The sequence below is a fragment of the Bufo gargarizans genome, chromosome 2, assembly GCF_014858855.1.
Source record: "Bufo gargarizans isolate SCDJY-AF-19 chromosome 2, ASM1485885v1, whole genome shotgun sequence".
Taxonomy (NCBI): Eukaryota; Metazoa; Chordata; class Amphibia; order Anura; family Bufonidae; genus Bufo; species Bufo gargarizans.
In genome coordinates, this window is record NC_058081.1 from 344,968,579 (window position 1) to 344,990,643 (window position 22,065).

At 43.0% G+C, this 22,065-nt stretch overlaps 2 protein-coding genes across 2 annotated transcripts in view; one reads left to right on the plus strand and one right to left on the minus strand.

Moving 5' to 3' along the window:
• The window catches only part of UTP20 (UTP20 small subunit processome component), a 107,711-nt gene extending 100,893 nt beyond the window's left edge, over positions 1-6,818 (plus strand). Inside the window, exons 57-62 of the mRNA XM_044280640.1 lie at positions 457-647; positions 780-851; positions 1,102-1,347; positions 4,726-4,852; positions 5,971-6,116; positions 6,239-6,818. Coding sequence (XP_044136575.1) covers positions 457-647; positions 780-851; positions 1,102-1,347; positions 4,726-4,852; positions 5,971-6,116; positions 6,239-6,394 — 938 coding nt within the window. The 3' untranslated portion in view covers positions 6,395-6,818. The remainder of the gene's footprint in view (positions 1-456; positions 648-779; positions 852-1,101; positions 1,348-4,725; positions 4,853-5,970; positions 6,117-6,238) is intronic.
• A 5,566-nt stretch (positions 6,819-12,384) lies between these two features.
• Positions 12,385-21,441, minus strand: ARL1 (ADP ribosylation factor like GTPase 1). Its single transcript, XM_044280641.1, has 6 exons — positions 21,337-21,441; positions 18,655-18,792; positions 18,336-18,417; positions 17,091-17,202; positions 15,503-15,681; positions 12,385-12,824 (listed from the first exon to the last, which is right to left on the minus strand). Exons 1-6 carry the CDS (start codon positions 21,338-21,340, stop codon positions 12,794-12,796), a joined length of 546 nt encoding a protein of 181 aa, XP_044136576.1. The 5' UTR covers positions 21,341-21,441; the 3' UTR covers positions 12,385-12,793.
• Between the last annotated feature and the right edge of the window lie 624 nt (positions 21,442-22,065).

Consider the following 22,065-nt stretch of genomic DNA (forward strand, 5'->3'; position numbering starts at 1 on the left):
TAGATCTTCATTTTCTCTTATCTTGGATAACATTTTGGGGCTTTGGAATCAATTAGTCAACTTAAAATGGTTTCAACATACAATAGTCATCCTGGAACCAATTAATATTGTAACCTGAGGGACCACTGTATATGGGTTCTGCTCTTCTTGAATTTAGATGCCCATGTATGACATAGGCAAAGGTATTAGAATAGGTTCCCATCTGTACAGAGGTCACCTTGTGGTGGATGGGAAGATATTTTTGATCAAAAATGAGCACCTCATGTTTAACTGTATATTAGATGTGTTATTAGTTTATATATACACCATTTTCTGTACGATCTTGTGCCAAAATATATTTTAACTGTAGCAAATATCACTACATGGATTTTGGTTGTTGTCTGTTATTGGAGATGTGTAGGTTTACTCAGGAGCTGTAGACAATTGTCTAATTGTCCTGTTTCTTATGTTTTTTAGCTCACGTTCAGTCCCATTTATGGTACCCCCACAGCTGGGTCTGGTTAACCTCTTCCCAGATTTTTGGACAGTTGTTTTCCCTTCAAAAACCAGATGAACTGGTCAGTAAATGGATGGCTAGGAAAACAAAGAAGAAGAAAAGCCAACCTGAGTGCTCAGACTTGTTCTTAGCTGATCAGCTGGAAACAAAGGTAAGCAAGCCTCTTTCATTTTTTTGTATTTTTCAATTGATTTTAACTTATTAATTTAATCAGTGGCAAAAATGATCTGATGTCTGCAGGTATTTGAAATCATTGTCATACTGTATATTTGTCCTTTCACAGATGAAGGATCTTGCTCTTGCCTTCTGCCATCAGTTGAAGTCAAAATTTCTTGACCAGACGCTGGGGGAACAGGTATGTTTTATGTTAAAAAATGAATGATAACCTCTTGTGAGGTCTTAAACATTATTCTTTAGAATAGGAGCAGCATTACTAATATGTGTAATGTAGCCTAAAATATGCCTGATTAAAGTTCGTGTTTTGGGTAATGGCAGGGTATATCAAGGACATTTGGGGAATAACTGCATTCTTGTGGTGCAAAGTTTTCCCACAAGTACCGTAGTATTTTGCAATCTGAAATTGTAATGGTGCTTCTCATTTTAAGGTTATAAAGAATTTATTATTTGTGGCGAAAGTGATGTATCTCCTCCATCCTGAAGTGGAGGACACCCAGACAGTTACTGAAGAGGAAAATAATGATCAGGGTGAGAAGGAAGATGGCTCTGAGGATGAGGAGGATGCTGAAAAAGAGACCAGTGATGAGAAAGTTGCCACCTTGATGTGGCTTATGAAAAAGCTTTCCATACTGGCCACAAGGGAAGCGGCGCACACACCAAAAAATCCACTGAAAGTGAGTGTTGAATATTTCACTGCATTTGTTACATGTCATTGTTTTAGAGCATGGCGTGGCTTCCATTCATTTTGATTATTTTCATGATATATCTGCAGTGCATTTGAACGACTTTAGAACCTTTTAACTTTTTTCACATTTTTTATGTGCCTTTTGTTAAAATAAAATAAAAAAAATCAAGTTCCCCATCAATTTGCATTCAATACACCATAATGAGAAAGAATCTTTGCTAATTTATTGAAAAGGAAAAACTAAAATATTGCATTGACCTAGATATTTGGGCCCCTCACTTTGGACTTAGTTGATGCACCTTTGGCAGATCTCCAGTCTTCTTGGGTATGATGCCACAAGGTTTGCATATCTGGATTTGGGGATTTTTTGCTATTCTTCTCTGCAGATCTTCCTAAGCTCTGTCAGTTATACCCCTCCTGCAGACACTTAACAAATCCATTTTCGTGTCTTATGGGTATACAGGAGGCAGCAAGCCCCTGTTTACCCTATTAGCAAGGAAGGAGACCAGCGGGTCACCAAACCCTTTGCTCATTCCCTACCTTACCAAGGGACAACACACAGAAGATGGTGACCCTGCTGGATTTGGTGCTGGAAACTTTGGAGGGGTTAGTATTTATACTCTCCCCCCTCTTCCTTACTGTCCTCGCTTCTGTCCTCCTTCAAGTTATGGTTTTCTGTGGCCTTCCCCTTGCCCCCCTGGCTCTTGATCATCTTCCGAGTCTAGAGTAGGTGCTCCAGACCTGCCCATGCCTTCCCAGCTTCCCCATTAGCCACTCGCCTACTTCATTTTCACACCTCAGGTGACCTGGCCACTTTCTGTGTCTTTGCTTGAGTCAGCCCAATTTGGGCCACCTCACAGCACATCAGGGACAGTTTGTCTGACTGATACCACCTTGGAGGCTGCCCTGGGCTCCCTTCTCTTCTGTCAATCTTTCAATTCATAGGCAATTCCCACCTTCACAGAGTGAGACTTTGGCACAAGGGAGTTGCTGGATTACATTTCTGGTCTTAAATGATATATTCAGCTTTTTTTCTTCACATTTTTTTATATGTAGACATGCTTGTCTGATAGTCCGGGAGTTGTTCTGCTGTTGACTACCCATAGATTCCTTTGTCTGTTTTCCAGTCTTCTAGCTTTATTTTGCACCCTCAGTCTCAGGTTTAGCAAGATTATCCCTTTCACTGTGGTAAGGCCTCATCCAGGATCCATGGAGAACACAGATTCATTCATTTTTTTTTTTTGCAGTCTTGCATCGTTTATTTGCAGTTGTCTCCATTGGGTGCCTTTTTGGACTTTCAGACTATGGCGGTCATTTATGAAGCGAAGTAAGGCACTTCTTTTGTTACAAATTCGGTCGCAGAGAGGATTTGCAGCCAAATCTGCGACTTATTCCCGCTCACGCCACTTTTCCAAGGTGGCGGTGTGGTGTGGTGGGGGCGGGCCAGTCGGCCCATATTATTTATCATTTACTAGGCCTGTTTTTGGTGTAGAAAATGACTTAAATCTATGCCAGCAAGGAGGCTGGCATAGATTTAAGCAAGTAACACTGTGAGCGCCCAAGTTATGTGGAGGCCGGCGCCTTCAAGTGCCAGCGGACATGGACTAAGACCGGCATTTAAATCGCCAGTCTTAGTAAATGTCCTCCTATGTTTGTTAGTATGCATCCTTGATCTAGGGTGCCTCTTTGTTTTACCATCTGCCTCCACTGAAGAGGGAGCTTGTATTTTCTTCCTGGGGTGAAAATGCTCTATTGTCCCTGTATAGGCAGGGAGGTTTGTCACAGCCATAGCATGTATCTATTCTGTGGCAATGTCTCATACCTAAACATCTTTCTGGTAAGGCACCCTCCTGGCCTAGAATTCTGAGAGAGGTTGCTTCTTATGTTTAAAGGGGTATTCCCATCACAGACAATGGGAGCATATCGCTATGCACCTCTGGCACCCGCACCTACAATGAGAACGGAGTGGGGAGAGTTGTGGCTGGAGAACCCATAGATTTCCCACGGTCCGTAAACCCCCAAGCGCTGCTCCTGTAGAAGTGAATGGGAGCGCACCGCACACGGGCAGCCCCTGCTCCCATTCATTTCTATAGGGCAGATTTTCGACGGCCCCATAGAAATGAATGGAGGGCAGCTGCGCATGTATCTGGGTGGTCCACTTGTTATCTTTTTCCCTAAGGAGGATTATAGTCCCATACTAGGCCCTGTATACCCTACATCTACAGTGGGCACTTGGATTTTCTCCATCCTCATGTTTATCTTCCTTATTTTCCCAGTTGTCATTCATCCTCTGGTGTGCTCTGAAGTCTGCTTCCCAATTGGTTTAGCTTCATAGGGCAGGTCTAATCCTTGTCTTGCTCTTGCCAGGGTGCCATGATGCTTCCACTCTAGAGTTGTGTAAAGCCACTGTCTGACCTCCTTTCCACATCTATCTCCTGTCTTTATAGGAGGTTGCATTTGGCATCCATAGATGTTTTTTGGTTGCTGGAGTCTGCAGCTGGTTTTATGTTTTGTGCTCCGGTTTTTATTTATCTTGAGACTGCTTTAGGTCAGGACATCCTTTACTCTTCTGTGACCCCAATGACAGAAGCGAGAAAATATGTTTTATTTGTGACTCTCCTATAAAATCCCTGTCCACTGAGTTCATTGGGGGCACAGCTCCCACTCAGTTATGTTGGTGATGATGTTTAAGGTTCCCTTACATGGGATGAGAGAGCAGCAGATTGTCGGGAGGGAAGCGTTCCTTCCCCACAATCTGCTGATTGCTGGTGGAGGAGACCGCTGCATTTATGTGCAGTGATCTCCTGCAGAATATGGGGAGGAGCGATTACTGATGCCATCGCTCTTCCCCATACTGACTTGTTGTTAGCCGGCAGACGATAGTCTTTACACAACATTACCATGAACGTGATATGAACAGCGATAATCTGTGCGATTCTCAGCCTGTGTAAAGGGCCTTTTATTGATGGGTCCTAACTGTTCATGGTTCTAAACCATCTCCAGATCTTTTTGTTACAATCTAATTTCTGTTGGCGTCTCCTGGCCGCTCCTGCTGCTTGTGTCTAAAACTAATTAGCTCAGTGTCTGCAGGAGGGCAATAGCCAATAGGAGGAGCTAACCTGTATCCTAATTAGTGTCGCCTCCTAATGGCAGCAGCTATACTCATGGTCTTCTGTGTCTCCCAATGAACTCAGTGAGAAAAGGATTTTACAGGTCGGGCCACAAAAAATCCTATTTATGCCACTTGTAGAATCTTTTCATGTCTTATTGTGTGTGGGTGTTTTCTATATACTTGTCTAATTATTTTTATTTAGATATTCTCCTAAACTACATGCAACCTTATTGATTTTCTGTGCTTCTGCCATAGAGAATATGTATATTTAAATTCCTGGGAGCAATAGCAGTAGATCTTGGAAATGAGAAAGTGAAGCCATTCCTGCCAACTATCATTGCCCCACTCTACAGAGAACTGAACAGCACATATGCAGACCAAGGTGAGAAACCGCAGCATGTCATTTCATCTTTTATGTAGAATTCTTTATCATGTGTAATGAGGGCTATACATCTGAATAGGAGAGGAACAATTGCAGTAGCAATTCTTCCTCCCATGCATACTTTCCATCGGCCAGTGTAAAAAACTGATTCAAGTGATCTTTGGTCGATGCACTTTTTATTATTGATCAGTGCTTGCCTAGCCAGACAGGCCGTGCAGAGTAATGGAATATATCTATATAAAGTTTTCCAATATGAAGAATTAAAATGACAGCAGCACAATGAACAAAGCAACATTTTGTGCTCACCTGAAAAGCAACACTTGACTTCTAAGTGAAAAATGTTTATTCACCCAAGCAGCATTTTGGTTCTCAAACCTTGGTGAAGACTCTGGTAAGAGCTGAAACATTGATACATATTAGGCAGTACTGCCTTTCTCTTTTTTGGGACTTAACATGGAGAACACTATGGCTCAGTAGTTAGCACTGGCGCCTTGCAGCGCTGGGCTCCTAGGTTCGAATCTGATCAGGGACAACATCTGCATGGAGTTTGCATGGGTTTCCTCCCACACTCCAAAGACATACTAAGAGGGAAGTTAAGATTGTGAGGTCTACTGGAGACAGCAAGTGATACTGTCTGTAAGGCTCTGATGAACATGTCAACACTATATGAGTGAGTAAATTTAACATACATAAAGCATACTCAGAAGTTTAAAAAAAAAATTGGCTCAAGGTATTATATGGCAAGTTTCATCATTTAGTTGGGGATCACCTTTTTAAGAAAACTAGGAGGATGTCACAAGCCCTTTACCAGCATTAGTGACATCCTCATATAGCAGACATGTAGCCTGCAATTTAGTAAATATACAAGTCAGTGCATCTGAACCACAGAGAGCCCAGGTCCAGAAACCTAGACATTGGTGCAAGACATGTCAGAATGAGGCCTGTTATATTGTTTTCCTGAGCATTCTAATAATTCTGACAAAATGGTCTAATGGGACAGCAGCAAGTGAATAACTGCAAGGCAATGGCTTTCATTGGGATGTTAACAGTTCCTGACTCTTTTTCATGTGAACATTTTCAGCTTTTCCTACAAATTTGGCTTGTCCTTGTTTTTTTAGACCCTACACTGAAAAACCTCTCTCAAGAAATCATTGAGATTCTGAAAAGCTTGGTTGGATTGGAGTGTTTCTCCTGGTCTTTTGCTAGCGTACAGAAAGAAGCCAATCTAAGGAGGGTTAAGAGGAAAAAGCAAAAAGCACTGCAGGTAATGTTTCTGATAGCAAACCAGGGCTGGGAGTAGAGATGTACTTGAATAAATTCTATAATTTTCACACGTGATTGTCGCTTGTGTTATGGAATACTTGAGATTGTGTGTCTGTCTTTTAGGCGGTAGCAAATCCTGAAGTAGCAGCCAAGAAAAAGCTAAAGAAACACAGGAATAAAATTGAAGCTAAGAAGAGGAAAATAGAGTTTCTGCGACCTGGATATAAAGCCAAGAGGCTACGCGGCCATTCTCTCAAAGACTTGGCAATGGTGGAATAATAGCGGCTAAGACACATCATAAATAGGGATGAGCGAATCGACTCCGGATGAAACATCTGAAGTCAATTTGCATAAAACTTTGTTAGAATACTGTAGTGAGCGAGCGCTCTGTACAGTATTAGAATTGTATTGGCTCAGATGAGCCGAAGTTATTAATGCGCAAAGTCTCGCGAGACTTCTAGTAATAACTTCAGAAATTAATTTCTACTGTTAAAAACCTTTTACCGAACTCGGATTCGGCTCCAACTTGGATTCGTTCATCCCTAATCATAAACATTGCTTAATGCGATGGATGCACATATAAAAACAAGTAACAGAGAAAAATTGTTGGTGTTTCGTATGTGAATCCATGTGTGTTGTGCTGGTAGAAAAAAAATAGTACAGTTTAATGTACATATTACAATTAAAAACTTTCTACTTCTCATTGAAATTTTGTATTTTTTTTATTTTATGAATTTTAATTTTGTATTTGACAGATGTCCTGTTACGTCACAGCATATACTAGCTGAGTACAACAGTATTTTTGGATGCAATTTGATGAATATATTGCAGACACTTTGTCATCCTTTTGGCAAGGAGCACATGAGCTTTTGGCCATTCTGTTTTATTGATCTTTTATTGAACAAAAATAACTATGGCTTTCTTGGTTAGACCAAAAACATGGGAAGAATGGCCAGGTTTTCATAATGGCTGCAACCCACGGGAAACATTGAACAGATACTGTATGGCAAATTAAAGAGCACCTGTCACACACAAAAATGCAATGCAATCTGAATTTCATGCTCCAATGCTCTCCTTGGCTCTGCGCTGGATCGTGCAGGACAAGGGCTCTTATTTACAATTAACACACTGCCAGGCGGAGTCAATTTTACAGCATAGGGAACGCTGTATAAAAAAAAAAAGTTGTGAAATTGCGTTTATTTTCCAATTTCACCCTATTTGGAATGTGAACGGAAAAATAAAATAAAAAGTTTAAGGGGATGTCCCCATTTTCACCCAGGCAGCCCTCCTGACTTGAGCATTGGAGAAGTTCATGATCCGATGCTCTCCTTTGTCCTGCGCTAAATTGCGCAGGGCAAAGGCATTTTTTGGAGTTCCGGTGACGAAACGGGCTCTCCACCGGGAGGCTTCCGCCCGGTAGTGTGTTTAGTGACGTCACCTGCTGTGATGGGCGGGCTTTAGCGCTGCCCTAGCCCGTAAAACGGGGGATGATTTTTTAAGTCACTTGCCCTAGATTGCTAATTGTATTATTTGATGGGTATTTATCCATCACAAAAAACACCATTCACTGTATTCCAATACAGTGCTTCCACCTGCATGCCTGTATTGGAATATACCAGGGATGGGTATTGGAGCATATTATGGTTTCCCTGATCTCAGCCATGGAAGGCTGTTACGGGTGCACCATGGTCATATCTGGTTAAAGGATAGATTCAAATAAATCTTTGTCGCACTCTTGTGAGGAGCTGTAAGTAGGGTTCCAACCCCCGTTTTCAATGAAGTATACAACTACAGCTTGTTTGGTTTGAAATTATGTTAATTCTGGTTTTTTTTTTACTTGCGGCAATATTCATATAGTCTAACATTTCGGCACGCAGGCCTTCTTCAGATACTATTCCGCAGGATTGAAAGAGGAAGAGTTGGTAGCAGGAAGTCAGACGCAGAAGGAGACACTGTGTGTGAACCACACTAGAGGAAGCAGGTAAGGTGAGATGCCTTACCTGCTTACTCTAGTGTGGTTCACACACACTGTCTCCTTCTGCGTCTGACTTCCTGCTACCAACTCTTCCTCTTTTGAACCTGTGGCATAGTGTCTGAAGAAGGCCTGCGTGCCGAAATGTTAGACGATATGAATATTGCCGCAAGTCATATAAAAATCTGAATCTGCATAATTGCAAACCAAACAAGCTGTAGTTGTATACTTCATCTGATTAAAGGGTTTACGCCCACCCAAAAGGTATCGCTGTTATATCACTTTTAGCCTACCATTGTACCCTGTAGCAAATCTGTTTTGCTTTTCATTTGCTGTAGGTTACTTCTTACATTGGATCCTTGTAATGTAGGACGCGTCATTGGTAAGAACAAGGGGCTTGGTTAGTGTCACATGATCTGATGTCAGGACACATATTCACTGCCATGAGGCATGATAGAACAGCAGACACATGACAAACCAGGATTCCAGCAAATTAGGTAAATTTTGAAGAAAAAAAAAACAATCCAAGGAAGAATAGAATTGATTACAGTAAACTTTAGAGTAAGTTAGTAGAGTAAGTAGTTTATTGCACAACCCCTTTAAATTCCTCTGCATACACATGTTTTCCTTTGGGCCTACAAATCAGGCACCAGGAACACACCTTGCATCCCCCTCTTTTCCTGTTACAGTCAAAGTCCCTCTGCATTTCATGTTCAGGACCAACATATAAATGTCATTGTACCAATCCAGTCAAACCAAGAGGGAATGTTCCTTGTCACTGGCAGTTTTGGACCTTACTGAGGTGACATGCTGGGTTGCATGTCACCTCAGCCTTGAACTGCGAAAAGTCCTCTTTTGCAGACCCCCCGTGCAGTAGACCACACAAGTGACCCCAGCCGCCCTTGTCTTGACTCCTGTTTGTGTCTCCAGTGTCAACTCCTTCCCCACCAGCCATGTGGTTTGACTACTCCTCTCAATCCGTGTGAAGGAGAGGTCTCAGACTCTGCTTCAGTGCTGGATGACTACCAGTCCTCTAAAATGTCATCCATGGTTGACACCTTCTGGGCTAAAGGAAATTGCAATTTTGAGCATTAAAGGGCTTGTGCAGGGGTTTTATACTGATGACGTATCCTCGAGATGGGTCATCAATATTAGATCGGTGGGAAATTGAGACCCAGCACCCCCACAAGCAGCTGTTACTCTTTTACACTACACATTGTCTGCCATTGTCTGGAAAGGCAACATAGTGTAATTACAAGTACTTCCTCCATTCAAGTCAATGGAGCGAGTACGTGTAATTACATTGCACTTCCGAGACGACGAGCAGTGTAATGAAGTGGAAGCAGCGCTCCCATGAAGCGCCACCTCCTCTTCAAACAGTTGATCGGTGGGGGTGCCAGGTGTTAGACATCCCCCCCCAATCTGAGGATAGGTCAATGTAAAACCCCTGCACAACCCCTTTAATTTACAGGAGACAACACATTATCACTTACTAATAGTGATTGCATACCTGTAAGCTGTACAATATATTGAACATATTTATGTGATTTGGTAGATGATGCCATTTCAGTAATGTACTATTTTAGTGTTATGGCTATGAAGAAGAAGATTTTTAAGCATAGAGAATCCAGCCTTTCCAACAGAGTGGATCTGTAGTGTAATGGTAACTCTTCTGCCTGCTATACAGAAGATATGGAGTCCAAGACCTGTTAAATAATTTCTTTAGTAAACGTACGTGATTCAAGAGGCGCCCTGGACTCTAGCCACCAAGTCCACTTCTGAATAAAACATGGTTCCCATCTGATCCACTTCAGATGGGTAAAAGACTGATACCTGGGCATGCAAGGCGGTGTCCACAGCCATTTAGTCTCTCCTTTTTGCAGGGGGCGATCATTCCAGTTCCTTATAAAGAGGGTTTCAGATTTATTTTTTATTTTTATTCCATCCTCTTTGTGGTCCCAAAGAAAAGGGGCTCAGTTCAGCCAGTCTTGGGCTTGAAGTTACTAAATTGCTTCAAGCTCTGGTGGTTAATGATGGAAACTTTATGGTCAGTAATTACCTCTATGAAGCAGCAGCAGCAGCAATTCCTTTGGTGGACGTCAAGGGGTGTACCTGCACATTCCCAATTGTGAGTTTCACAGTTTTTTCTGCTTTGCCATAGGCCCCAGTGTGACTTAGCAGCATCGAAAGTCACCATAGCCCAATTAATTTGTTGAAACCTGTTGTTCCAAGGCCTAGGAACCCAGTCCCTTTCGAGTAACTGCTTTTTCCCCTTGGGCAGGCCAACACCCAGGCTTCTGCCATGCATGTGTGTAAGGCAGCAACTTGGTCACCTTTTCACAATTTTGCTAAACTTTATAGTGTGCCACATGGTCACAGATCTCTGTTTGTTTACCTCCACACACTGCTAGGCAGTGGCAGTTCCTATGTGATTCTTACCTCCATTTTATGTCTCCATTGTTTCATTCTCTGCTTCTCCTGCTCTAATAGAAAATGATTTAGCTAGCTCAGGGTTTGGAAGGAGGGATATAGCTGTAGGAGTTGGCCTTGTTTCACTTAAACTGCATTTACACAAGTCGTGCAAAACTGTTCTTTCTGAAAATCTGTCCATGTAAATCTGCTGCCAATGAACGAGAGAAACGCTTGTTCATCGGGTAATCCTGTCATTCATGCAGACACCAGAGATCATAGTTTCTGGGCAACAGATCTTGCCACATCTGCAAGTTCCTCCGAGAAGACTCCTGACTCAAGACCCTGATGTAAGTTATTTGCCCACTCCCCCATGTAGAGGCAAACACTGGCTGCAGCGCTGTGCCCACTGCTTCAAAGGAAGATTTTGCAAATGCTTCCAGCTTCTTTTATCTTTGATATCAGAAAAAGAAGCCCCATCCGCCATTGGCAAGGTAGTATGTTTAGCCAAGCAGGAAATGGGCGGGTCCACTAAAGTCTGAGCTGACCATTTCTTAGTCAAATCCTCTGCGAAAAGATAAAGGACGTTCAAGCGTTTTGGCAACATGAAATGTCTATCAGGAAAATTCCACTCCTTGGAGAAAGAGTAATCAAACTCCTGGTGGCTGGGGAAATACTTGTGCGAATGATGGGACTTCCTACAGTAAACACCCGAGCTAGCAGATGACGGAGCTGAATCCTCAACCTGCAACATCTCAATAACTGCTGTAATTAAATTGTCCACCATGGAGGATAGTTTGGACAACTGACCATCCGGTGAGACAACATCCTAATCTGACCCTCTCTCCTCAGAACATGCCTCTTCAACTGAGGACATGTTGGAGTGAGACTCTCTAGCAGGAGGAGGAGAGGCCAAGGACACGAGAGACACAGAACCCCTTTTGGGGGAGGAAGTTCTAGCCCATTTTGTGGGGAGGCCGTGATTGGCACAAGCACCATGATCCCTCAGAGGACGGCCTTGCCGACAAATGCCCCCAATAGCTTTGTTGGTATTAGAGACATCCTGCACCACCCTAGACAGGGAACGTGCCCATTCTGGATCTTCCATAGCTTGGGCAGCAGGAAGTAATGGGTCTGGAGCCAAGCCACTAGATGGCAGCGCAGCACACGCAAAGCAGAGCGAGTCTGACCGGGGAAGGAAATTTTGCGTGACATGATGCACCAAAGGGATCGCTTGCTCCTGGACCTGGGGTCTGGGTTCAGACATAATGATATCCCTGGCACCCCAATAAGGGAAAGGTTAGGCCCTGTAAGAAGGGACAAACACTCACCCAGCCTGTGTCCCTCCAAGCAGCAAGCACCATCAGCGTCCCGCCAGGTGCTTTAAATCCTGGAAGTGGGCGGAGCCCACTCTCCCTCTGCTGTTGGTGTGGGGCAAACAAGCCCCACCCCCAAAAAGACAGCTCTCAGCGCCCGTCAAGCCACACCCCTGCGCATCCCTGGCCAAACCCAGACGCCGGTCAGGGAAAAATAAGCCGTGGGGGTGCCCCAGTAGACGTGCTGACCAGGAAGTGGCACTCAGGAGGAAACCATTTCATTTTAATGGGTATGGCCATAATGCCATGTTTCAGTTCTCTGCTTCTAAGAACCTGGCGTTAACAATGCTTTAACCCACATTCACATACTGCAGTTTTTGATGTACCATAGTTGATTTAAACATAAGAGAGCAAAGACTATCCCAGAGGACTCGGGAATCCTCCTACTGTCATGATTTCTGGGGGTTTGGGCATTTCTTACCTATCCTGTGGATAGGTGATAGGTCATTTAAGGACTACCCTATAAAGCAAAAACGATCAAAACTGTGATAAATTAATGTCTCACATAAATATTCCAATTATAAATGTTTATTCTATACAGATGGATTTCAGAGTACAATCTTTACACAGCCGAGGGCCATTCGTCCAGCTGGCCATCGTCTAAATCAATTAGGTTTTTACACTAAAATAAAAATCTCACATAACAGAGACAGATATGTGATCTCAAAACCAAGTTGTGCAATCCCCCACATTGTAATTCCCATTACAAAACAGTCATAAATAAGGTGAAACTACACTACAGGACAGGCACGAGGAATAGTGCAGTATGATACAGTGCTACTGGAGATGGGTACAGAAGGTACAGACTTCAGACACCCTTGTCAGTCACTGTTGGAGCAAAGTTAGGTGGTGATGGTGCAGATTATGTACATCCAGAGCCATTCTTACACTGGAGGTAAGAAACATTCTTGAAAGATAACATTACTGCCTGCTCTTCAGGGACTCCACTAACCTGCAAGACAAAGAAATCAAAATAAGAGATCCAGTTACCAAAATTCTGTCCTACCAAGTTCATTGCAAAATACTGGATAATGTAAGTAATGGAGATTTTGACAAAACTCAATTAAACAGGTTGTTCGGGCCTTTTCTATTGATGAGCTATCCTTAGGATAGATCATCAATAGCCGATCAGCAGGTGTCCGACGCCAGCCACCCCTGCCGATCAGCTGTACGGGGAGACGGCGCAGTGTGCAGGTGCAGTCTCCTTTCTCTCTTCCTGCTGCTGCTATGTCTATGGGACAGCAGCAGTGGACAGGAAGTCAGACAGCATGCGCACACAGTCTCCTCATACAGCTGATCGGCTGGCCAACGGAGCCCCGCCAATCTGATATTGATGACCTATCCTGGGGACAGGTTAAAAAATAAAAATAAATAAATAAATAAGCAGCACTACAAATGACAACATGGGAAAAGGGATACCGTTAGTAAGGGCGGTGGTGCTCGCAGATAGAGATCCCGGCCAAGGGTCCCATCATCAGGTAAAAATATACAAAAGTCTGCAGCACTCCTCCATTAATGAAAATATCCGGTCTTTTATTAAACCAGCAGCATAGCTGCAGCGACGTTTCAGCCACCTCTGGTCTTTATCAAGCTTGATAAAGACCAAAAGGTGGTCGAAACGTTGCTGTAGTTATGCTGCTGGTTTAATAAAAAAACTGATATTTTTTTATTAATGGAGGAGTGCTGCGTATTTTTGTATATTTCTATCCTGGGGACAGGTCATCAATAGAAAAAGCCCAGCTAACCTCTTTAAGGGTCCATTCACACATCCGTAAGTAATTTGCGGACCGCACATCACAGACACTATAATAGAAAATGTTCTATTCTTAAACGAAATTGCGGATCCCAAAAATGCGGATCCAGGAAATTTGGATTTGCATCCGTTCCAACCCCATTGAAAATGAATGGGTCTGCAAATTGCGGAACGAATGGGGACCCAAATTACGGACGTGTGAATGGACCCTTAATTAAATTGTAGCACAAAAAAAAAGTCTGCAGCGGATTCCAAACTTGCTGCAATTTCAGATCTGCTGCATGCCCTATCTTATGTAAATGATTTAGATTTCATCTGTTACAATATAATGGGTAAAATTGAGCTCAAAGGGCATCTGTCAGATTTGTACCCATGAAGCTGTCTTACCTGTTGTATGTGCACTTGGCAGCTGAAGGCATCTGTGTTGGTCCTATGTGCCCGCATTAGGCCTCATGCACACGACTATGTATTTTGCGGTCCGCAAAAAACTGATCCACAAAAAAATATGTACTACATCCGTGTGCATTCCGTATTTTGCAGAACAGAACAGCACTATCCTTGTCAGTAATGCGGACAATAATTGGACATGTTCTATTCTTTTGAGGAACGGAAATAGGGACCTACGGAAACTGAATGCCCACGGAGTAACTTAATTTTTTTCTTGCGGACCCATTGAAGTGAATGGTTCCATATACGGTCCACAAAAAAAGAAAATATGTTTGTGTGCATGAGGCCTTGCTGAGAAAAAAAAATTATGTTTTACTATATGCAAATGAGCCACTGGGAGCAATGGGGGCGTTGCCATTACACCTAGAGGTTCAGCTCTCTCTGCAACTGCCACAACATCTCCACTTTGTTTGACGGGACCAGTGAGTGAAAAGGTCATTATAACAGGCCCTGTCAATCAAAGTGGGGAGGACATGGCAGTGGCAGAGAGAGCAGAGTCTCTAGGTGTAGATGTAACATGCCCACTGCTCCTAGGGGCTCCTTTGCATATATTAAAACAACACGGGCACATACGAACATGGGACCAACACAGATGCCTTCAGCTGCCAAGTGTCCATGTAACAGGTCAGCCAGTGTCATAGGTACAAATCTGCTGACTGATATCTGTAATTTGTAGACAGTCTCTGTTTAGTACATAAGGATTTCCAAATGGGTGACTATTGCCTACATACTCCAGTTACTTAACAACGTACTTGAAAAAAAAATTGTTTTTTCAATTAGGGACATTCGAATATTAGATGACAAAAAAAATGTACATACGGGGGGAGATTTATCAAAACTGGAAAACTGGCTAATTGCTCATAGCAATCAATCAGATTCCTTCTTTCATTTTCCAAAGGTTAAATCTGATTGGTTGCTATGGGCAACTAAGCCAGTTTTGATAACTCTCCCCTATTGTGTTCTTTACCGCTTGCCATCACAAGGCATCAGGCTATGCACATTGTGTTTAAGCCTTCCATGGGAGAATTCCCCGACACATACCTCCAACAGAAGGCTCCACAGTATAACAGTGTACAGACATACAGTGTGTGCATATGTTTTTCATTTACTCACATTGTTAAGAAAAAAAGGCATACCAAGCAGTATAGTTTATTTTGCGGAGCACCCAGTTCCCACAGTAAAGTGCAATACACAATAGGAAAAAAAAGGTATGCAACAAATACCACCCCCAGGAGGAAAAAAAAAAAAAAGACACTCTTTAGGCCCCCATCGGGTGACCTGGACCCTATGGATGTAGTTTTCCTATTGTATACATCAAATATATTACTCTGACACAGTGTGAACGGAGTCTTAGCTGTCACTAGAAGTTGAACTTTGTTAAAATGAATATGTTGGCACTATGAATTCAATGGAACACGTGTTCTGCTTACCATTCCATAGCCTCATCAAGGCCAGTGCCTTTTGTAGCCGATGTCTTGAAAATCTGCCATTTACGATCCTTCAAAGCGGGTAAACCTAATGAATTTGCTACCTCTGTGGGGGTCATTGCCTGTTCCATGTCTTGTTTATTAGCGAAAACCACAAGAATAGCCTTTTTCAGCTCCTCTTCCTATGAGGAAAACGTCAGTGGAAGTTTGATTTGTGATAATTACAGCATATGCCATAAGTAAATATTTAAAAGGTTGTCAATGTTTCTGCCTCCAAGAAAAGCTTTAGATGTAATGATTTTAACAAACCTCACAAATGAGCAATTCCTTTTATAACTGCAAAAATGTGAATGTACCTTATGGCCCTTTTGACAATAGAGTTCCACACTCTGAACTCCCAGCATGAGTGTGCAGCAGCTCCCGTCCTGACCAGGTCACGTAGCACTATATTGATTTATGATGTTATGTAACCCTTAGAGGTCTGGAATGTATTGGATAACACCGACATAATGCTGTCAGTGTTACACAATACATTCCAGAACTGTAAGGGTTACATAGCATCATAAATCAATATAATGCTATGTGACCCCAGCAGTGCTGGGAGGTCAGGACGGGAGCTGTCTTATACTCGCTCTGTGAATCCGGAGTGTGGAAGTCGCTCGTCTGAAAGGGGCCTTACCCTGGGTTCAGACCTGAGAGTTCGGGATGTCGCGCTCTGTATGCGCGATTGTACCGGCGTTTGCAATCGCGCATACAGAGACAAGCGAACGCCCATTGTCGCACGTTCCCGGAAGTCTATGTACGGGAACGCGCGACAAGACGCCCCAAAGAAGCTCATGTACTTCTTGGGGCATCGGGCGTTTTACAGCGCGTAGGAACGTGCTGTAAAACGCTCAGGTCTGAACCCAGCGTCAGGGCTGTTTCACACGAGCGGATGCCGTGCGTGTCATCCGCAGCGTGAATGACAGCCAAGCCCCGCTCTGGACAGCAGAAACACTGAGCATTAACACGACTGATAATGCTCCGTGCCTATCTGTGATCTTTTTGCTACAAAATCACTTTAACACCTTTATCTCACTGTGATTTTGTAGTAAAAAGGTCACAGAGAGGCACAGAGCATTATCAGTCATGTTACTGCTCCGTGTCTCTGCTGTCCGGTGCGGTGCTTGGCTGTCATTTACGCAGCGGATTCCACACACGGCATCTGCTCGTGTGAAACAGCCCTTAGGGTAAGGCCAGATGTGGGACTCCCCTTCACCTGAAAAATATGCTTGCGTGAGTGTAGTTTTCTGCAAGTAAAATAGAAAAAATAAATAAAATTCGTAGACAGAAAAAAATAGCACATTTGGGATAGCACTGAATTTTTGTGTGGTTTTTGCCGGCCATGATACCCTTGTTCACTTTAACCAAATACAGGTACAGTACATGATGCTAAAATACCTGTCATAAGAAATTAGTTCCCAGCTAGCTAATGAAAAGTTAAAACAGCAAAAGAGCTTCTCAAGATTACGTTTGCTGATTATAAGAGCTATTATTCAAAAGGTGTATATACTTCCACGTAACTAGCAGTGTATTAATATGTTACTGTTACCTCTAACATTGCAACCAGTTCAGATTTAGAAATCCCAATCCTGTCTCGGTCACAGCTGTCTACCACATATATTACAGCATCTGTGTTGGAATAGTAGCAGCGCCAGTATGGTCTGTAATGGAATAAAAAGGCATATGAAAGGCCCACACTGGAGAAAAAAAACATTTAGCAATTTACCTAAAGAGAACCTGTCATCACACGCTGATTTCAGTGGTCTGTCACTTAGGAGTTAAAGGGGTTGTGTCACCTGGAACATTGGTGGCACCTCTGGGACCAGCACCTAGCTCTAGAATGAAGTTCCCAAAGAGAACGCGCTCACCCACCCTCCTTTCATTTCTATAGAAGTGCAGTAAATAGCCGAGTTTGGCAATTTTCAGAACTCCAGTAGAAGTAAATTGAGAGCGCAACACGGCCAGTGCTCCATTCACGTATATGGAACTGCTGGAAATAGCCAAGTGGCTCGGCTATTTTCACCACTGCCATATAAATGAATGGAGGACAGCCGCACATGCACGGCGCGCTCTTGTTCTCTTTGGGAGTTTCATTCTGGAGATAAGAGCGGGACCCGCACCTATCTGACATTGGCTGCATATTCTAGTGATATGCCACTAATGTTCCACGTGAGACAACCCCTTTACAGTAAGTAGATTTTGAGAATGCACAAGTTACAGTTCACACCATGAGGCCTGTGATGTTACCCTCCAACCACCGATTGACATGCCTCTCTATGTGTACAGCAATACACAGAAACCCGTCATTCAGTGATTGAAGAGCGAGGGAGCCCACACGTAATGCTCAGTCATTGAGCATGGTTTACCAGAGGGGGGCATGGCCTAAAACTTTTGGATAGATTTATTAATACTAAGGACAGAAGATGGAGCAAATTTTGGCACAAATCTATGCCTACTCATAGCACTCTCAGATTTGAGTCCCAACTTTAGGAAAGTCCAAAATGTGCCAAAGAGGAATGCACCTTTAAATACATTTGGCAAATGACCCTCGAGTCTTAATAAATCTGCCCCACTGCTCCTTATTTATGGTTGTAAAGTGTCCTGCACCCAGCAGCTCCCCACTCCTATTTTGTATCTGTCTATCATACAGAAAACAAAAGGTAATTGATTAAAACAGAGAGAGAGAGAAAAAAAAAAAGACAAAAGTGATATTTGAAGAGCTGCAACATACGATCCTGAAAGTGACCTACCAGGAGATCTTAGTAATGCCTTCCAAATAAGCCATCAATATTACCTGATACTGGTCTGTCCTCCAAGGTCCCATACTTGGAATTTCAGATTCTTGTAGGTTACCGTCTCAACATTGAAACCAATGGCTAGAGATAAAAACATATGTCACTAGCTGTAATCAGCAAGTTCAAAATAGTATACCATGAAATCTGTCTGAAAGGCCACCAGTTATCCAGATCAGATAGGCATACTGGCCCCCTTCTAATATAAATTGTGTAAAAAGCTGTGCCACAGCCACTAACAGAACGAGTGATGGGCACGTACATATAAAGTGCCCATCACACCAGCGTGTATACAGACTATTATCTCACACAAGTACATACTTGGAATGGTGGTAACAACCTCTCCCACTTGTAGTCGGTAAAGTATTGTGGTTTTCCCAGCTCCATCGAGACCCAGAATCAAAATCCTCATCTCCCGGGTTCCAAACAAGCTGGAGAAGATGCTGGAAAAGAAACCCCCTAAAAGGAAGGAGAGGTAAAGTCAATAGGAACTAACACAATATTACCTAAAGTAAGCTTCATGTATGACTGCGTGTTATTGACAATTGCAATACTTTTTTTTGGTAAGCCTATCAAAATTTTGTTATGGTGACAACTGTACAGGTGAGTATTGTTTTTTGTTATTTTCTTGACGCCACATCCTATATGGCGTCAAGAAAATAACAAAAAACAATACTCACCTGTACAGTTGTCACCATAACAAAATTTTGATTTGCTTACCAAAAAAAAGTATTGCAATTGTCAATAACACGCAAAAAAAAAAGCACACAAAAAAAAACAAAAAAAAAAAAACACACTGCCAGCAACATGATATTTTTTTTTTTTAAATATCAATTGACCATGAAGTAAGGAGGTCCTTGACTGGGTCACTTACTAATAACGTGAGGCACATGGAGGTCTAAATTGACAAAACGATATGCATCACGTTAATGGGAACCTCGTCAAGTACCTCCTCACGTAATAGACAACATTAGGTTAATGACGGCACGTGCCTCACATTAATAGGTAACCCCATTATGTACTTCACATTGACTCCATGTTGTCCATTATGTGCGGAGGTACATTATGGGGTTATTAACTTGAGGCACATATTACAAATGCCTCATTTAAATAGTACGTGACACCATCATTAAGCTTATGTCCATTATATGAGGACATGGTGGGATCACTGTTACTATTAATGTGAGGCACATGGAGGTGCTAAAATAATAAGACCATGTGCCTCACATTACTACAGGCACACAGCAGGAAACCTCCTGTATCAAGATCTTACTGGATGTTGAAGGATAAAGGACCTGTGATGATGTCATGGCCATGTGACCAGTAACAAGTGGATGTAACTGGTCACATGGTGATGACATCATCAAAGGTCTTTTAACCTATGAGCATTATCACAAGGACCGGGGAGATTTCCTCTCCCCCTTGTCACTCTACATCTGCAGGATAGGTCATCATTATCAGATCGGTGGTTGGCCGAGTCCCAGGACCCCCGCGATCAGCTGTTGCAGGGAGCGGTCATCTGGTGAGCACAGTGCCGTACATTGTATAGTGGCAGTGCTTAGGCAGGGTGCTGAATCTCCTTAAAGAGAGACCAGTCTTGTATGGAGACTTACTGGAAGTTCTCCATGGGAAAGGAGGTATCTACCAGGGAAAACAACCATCTCAACAGTGCCTCATATTAGAGGTGGCTCCAACAAGCCTTGGGATTTGACAAGGTAATACAGCCAAGCAATATTCCAAAACGAAATCTCAAGACTTACCGGAAGGTTGGATCTTGAGTCATGGGCACTGGCGAAATGGTTTCCTTTCTTGGGAGACACCTCTGGAGGCAAAATCTAATCTGTCACTTGCTCCATCCTCCAGGTAATAAAACCTACCTAGTGAAACCTCAACCCCAAAGAGATGTCATAATCCTGTGTCAGTTCTGGGGCGACACAGACGTAGCCAACAGAGCCAGGACTGATGGACCAGAAGCAATGGAGGATTCGGAAAAATACTCAAAAGTGCATTTACTAGTGTTGAGTGAACTTGTTGTTTTAAGTTTGTCGTACAAGGTTTGGGTAAGGGTACTTTTACACTAGCGTTATTCTTTTCCGGTATTGAGTTCCGTCCTAGGGGCTCAATACCAGAAAAAAATGATCAGTTTTGTCCTAATGCATTCTGAATGGAGAGCAATCCGTTCAGTATGCATCAGGATGTCTTCAGTTCAGTCCCTCTTACGGTATTTGGCCGGAGAAAATACTGCGGCATGCTGCAGTATTTTCTCCGTCCAAAATTCCGGAATGCCGGATCCAGCATTATTTTCCATTGAAATGCATTAATGCTGGATCCAGCACCAAGTGTTCCAGCAAAATGGATCCAGTTTTCCGTTCTGCGTATGCGCAGACCTTTAAAAATGCAAAACAAAGAAATAAATACTGGATCCATTTTTCCGGATGACACCGGAGAGATGGATCCGGTGTTTCAATGCATCCGTCTACAAATGTTATCCGTTTGCACACGGATTTCCGGATCTGGCAGGGAGTTCTGGCGACAGAACTGCCTGCCGGATCTTCACAACGCAAGTGTGAAAGTAGCCTTGTCTAAGAATTCCTTTATGGACCATGCGTTATGGTCCGGAATCCATAGATAACCCGAACCTTGTACGCCAAACTTAAAACACAAGTTCTCTCAACACTATTCACAATGAGTGATCTAAGAAGGGTTCCAATGGGAAAAATGTTAAAAACCACACAGCATGCCAGTCTCACCCAGGTAGGGCGACCTAGCAGAGTGTATACGCACACCTGGCCACCAATGGGTAGTCAGGGCACTAACCGACATGTCCATCCTGATCAGTTTATTATAAGGTCGTTACTATTTAGCTAGAGAGCTGGCTGCCACGTAAATATTAGATCAGAAAGAGCCTATGGCCTGACTGGATGCCCAGGTAAATCACTGACCACCCAGTGTAGACGGCATCATGGTAACTGGATGATACAGGGCACTGACGAGCGCACTCACCCATGTTGTACGGAGAAGCGGCCGTGCACACACCACTGCTGCAGCTGATGGGCTCGGTGTCCCTCCCGGAAGCGCTGCTTACAGCTCCACGTCACACAGCAGAAGACTGGCGATTACACGCGGCACATTCAACGCGGAAATGGTGGGCAGAAAGTTTTTACAGCTAATATAGAATAATGTTAACTCTTGAGTGAGCATCTATATGCAGTGTTATGGGAAGACCAATAACAGATTTCGTCCGTTAGTCTGCTGGTTATTCTTGTTGTTTTGGCGAATGTGCGGCCTGAGCATAACACATTCCTGCGCATGCGTGGTGCAAAGTTGTGATTGGGGTCAGTCGGTTAGTTGTTGGACTGGTACAGCCTGTTACTCTTGAAGCTGTTCTGTTGTTTTAGGAAAAGTATCACCCTTGGTGGAATGATGTAATCTTACTGTGAAGAAAATGTAAAAAAATAAAAATAAAGTGGATACACACTTTAAAGGGCTTCTGTCAACAGGAACATGGTCATTAAACAGGCTGACATTAGACATGTCCTAATGTCAGCTGAAGCTAACAGTCATTGTCCCTTCTTTCTATGTGCCTCTGTTTTTTTTTTTATGAACTTTTATTTTATGCAAAAAAATAGTAGGGGCAAGCCCCCATTGCTCCTAGAAGCTCATTGAGATAAACTAAAGTTCATTTTTCCACAGAAACAGAGGCACATAGAAAGACCCCTTAAAGGGACACTG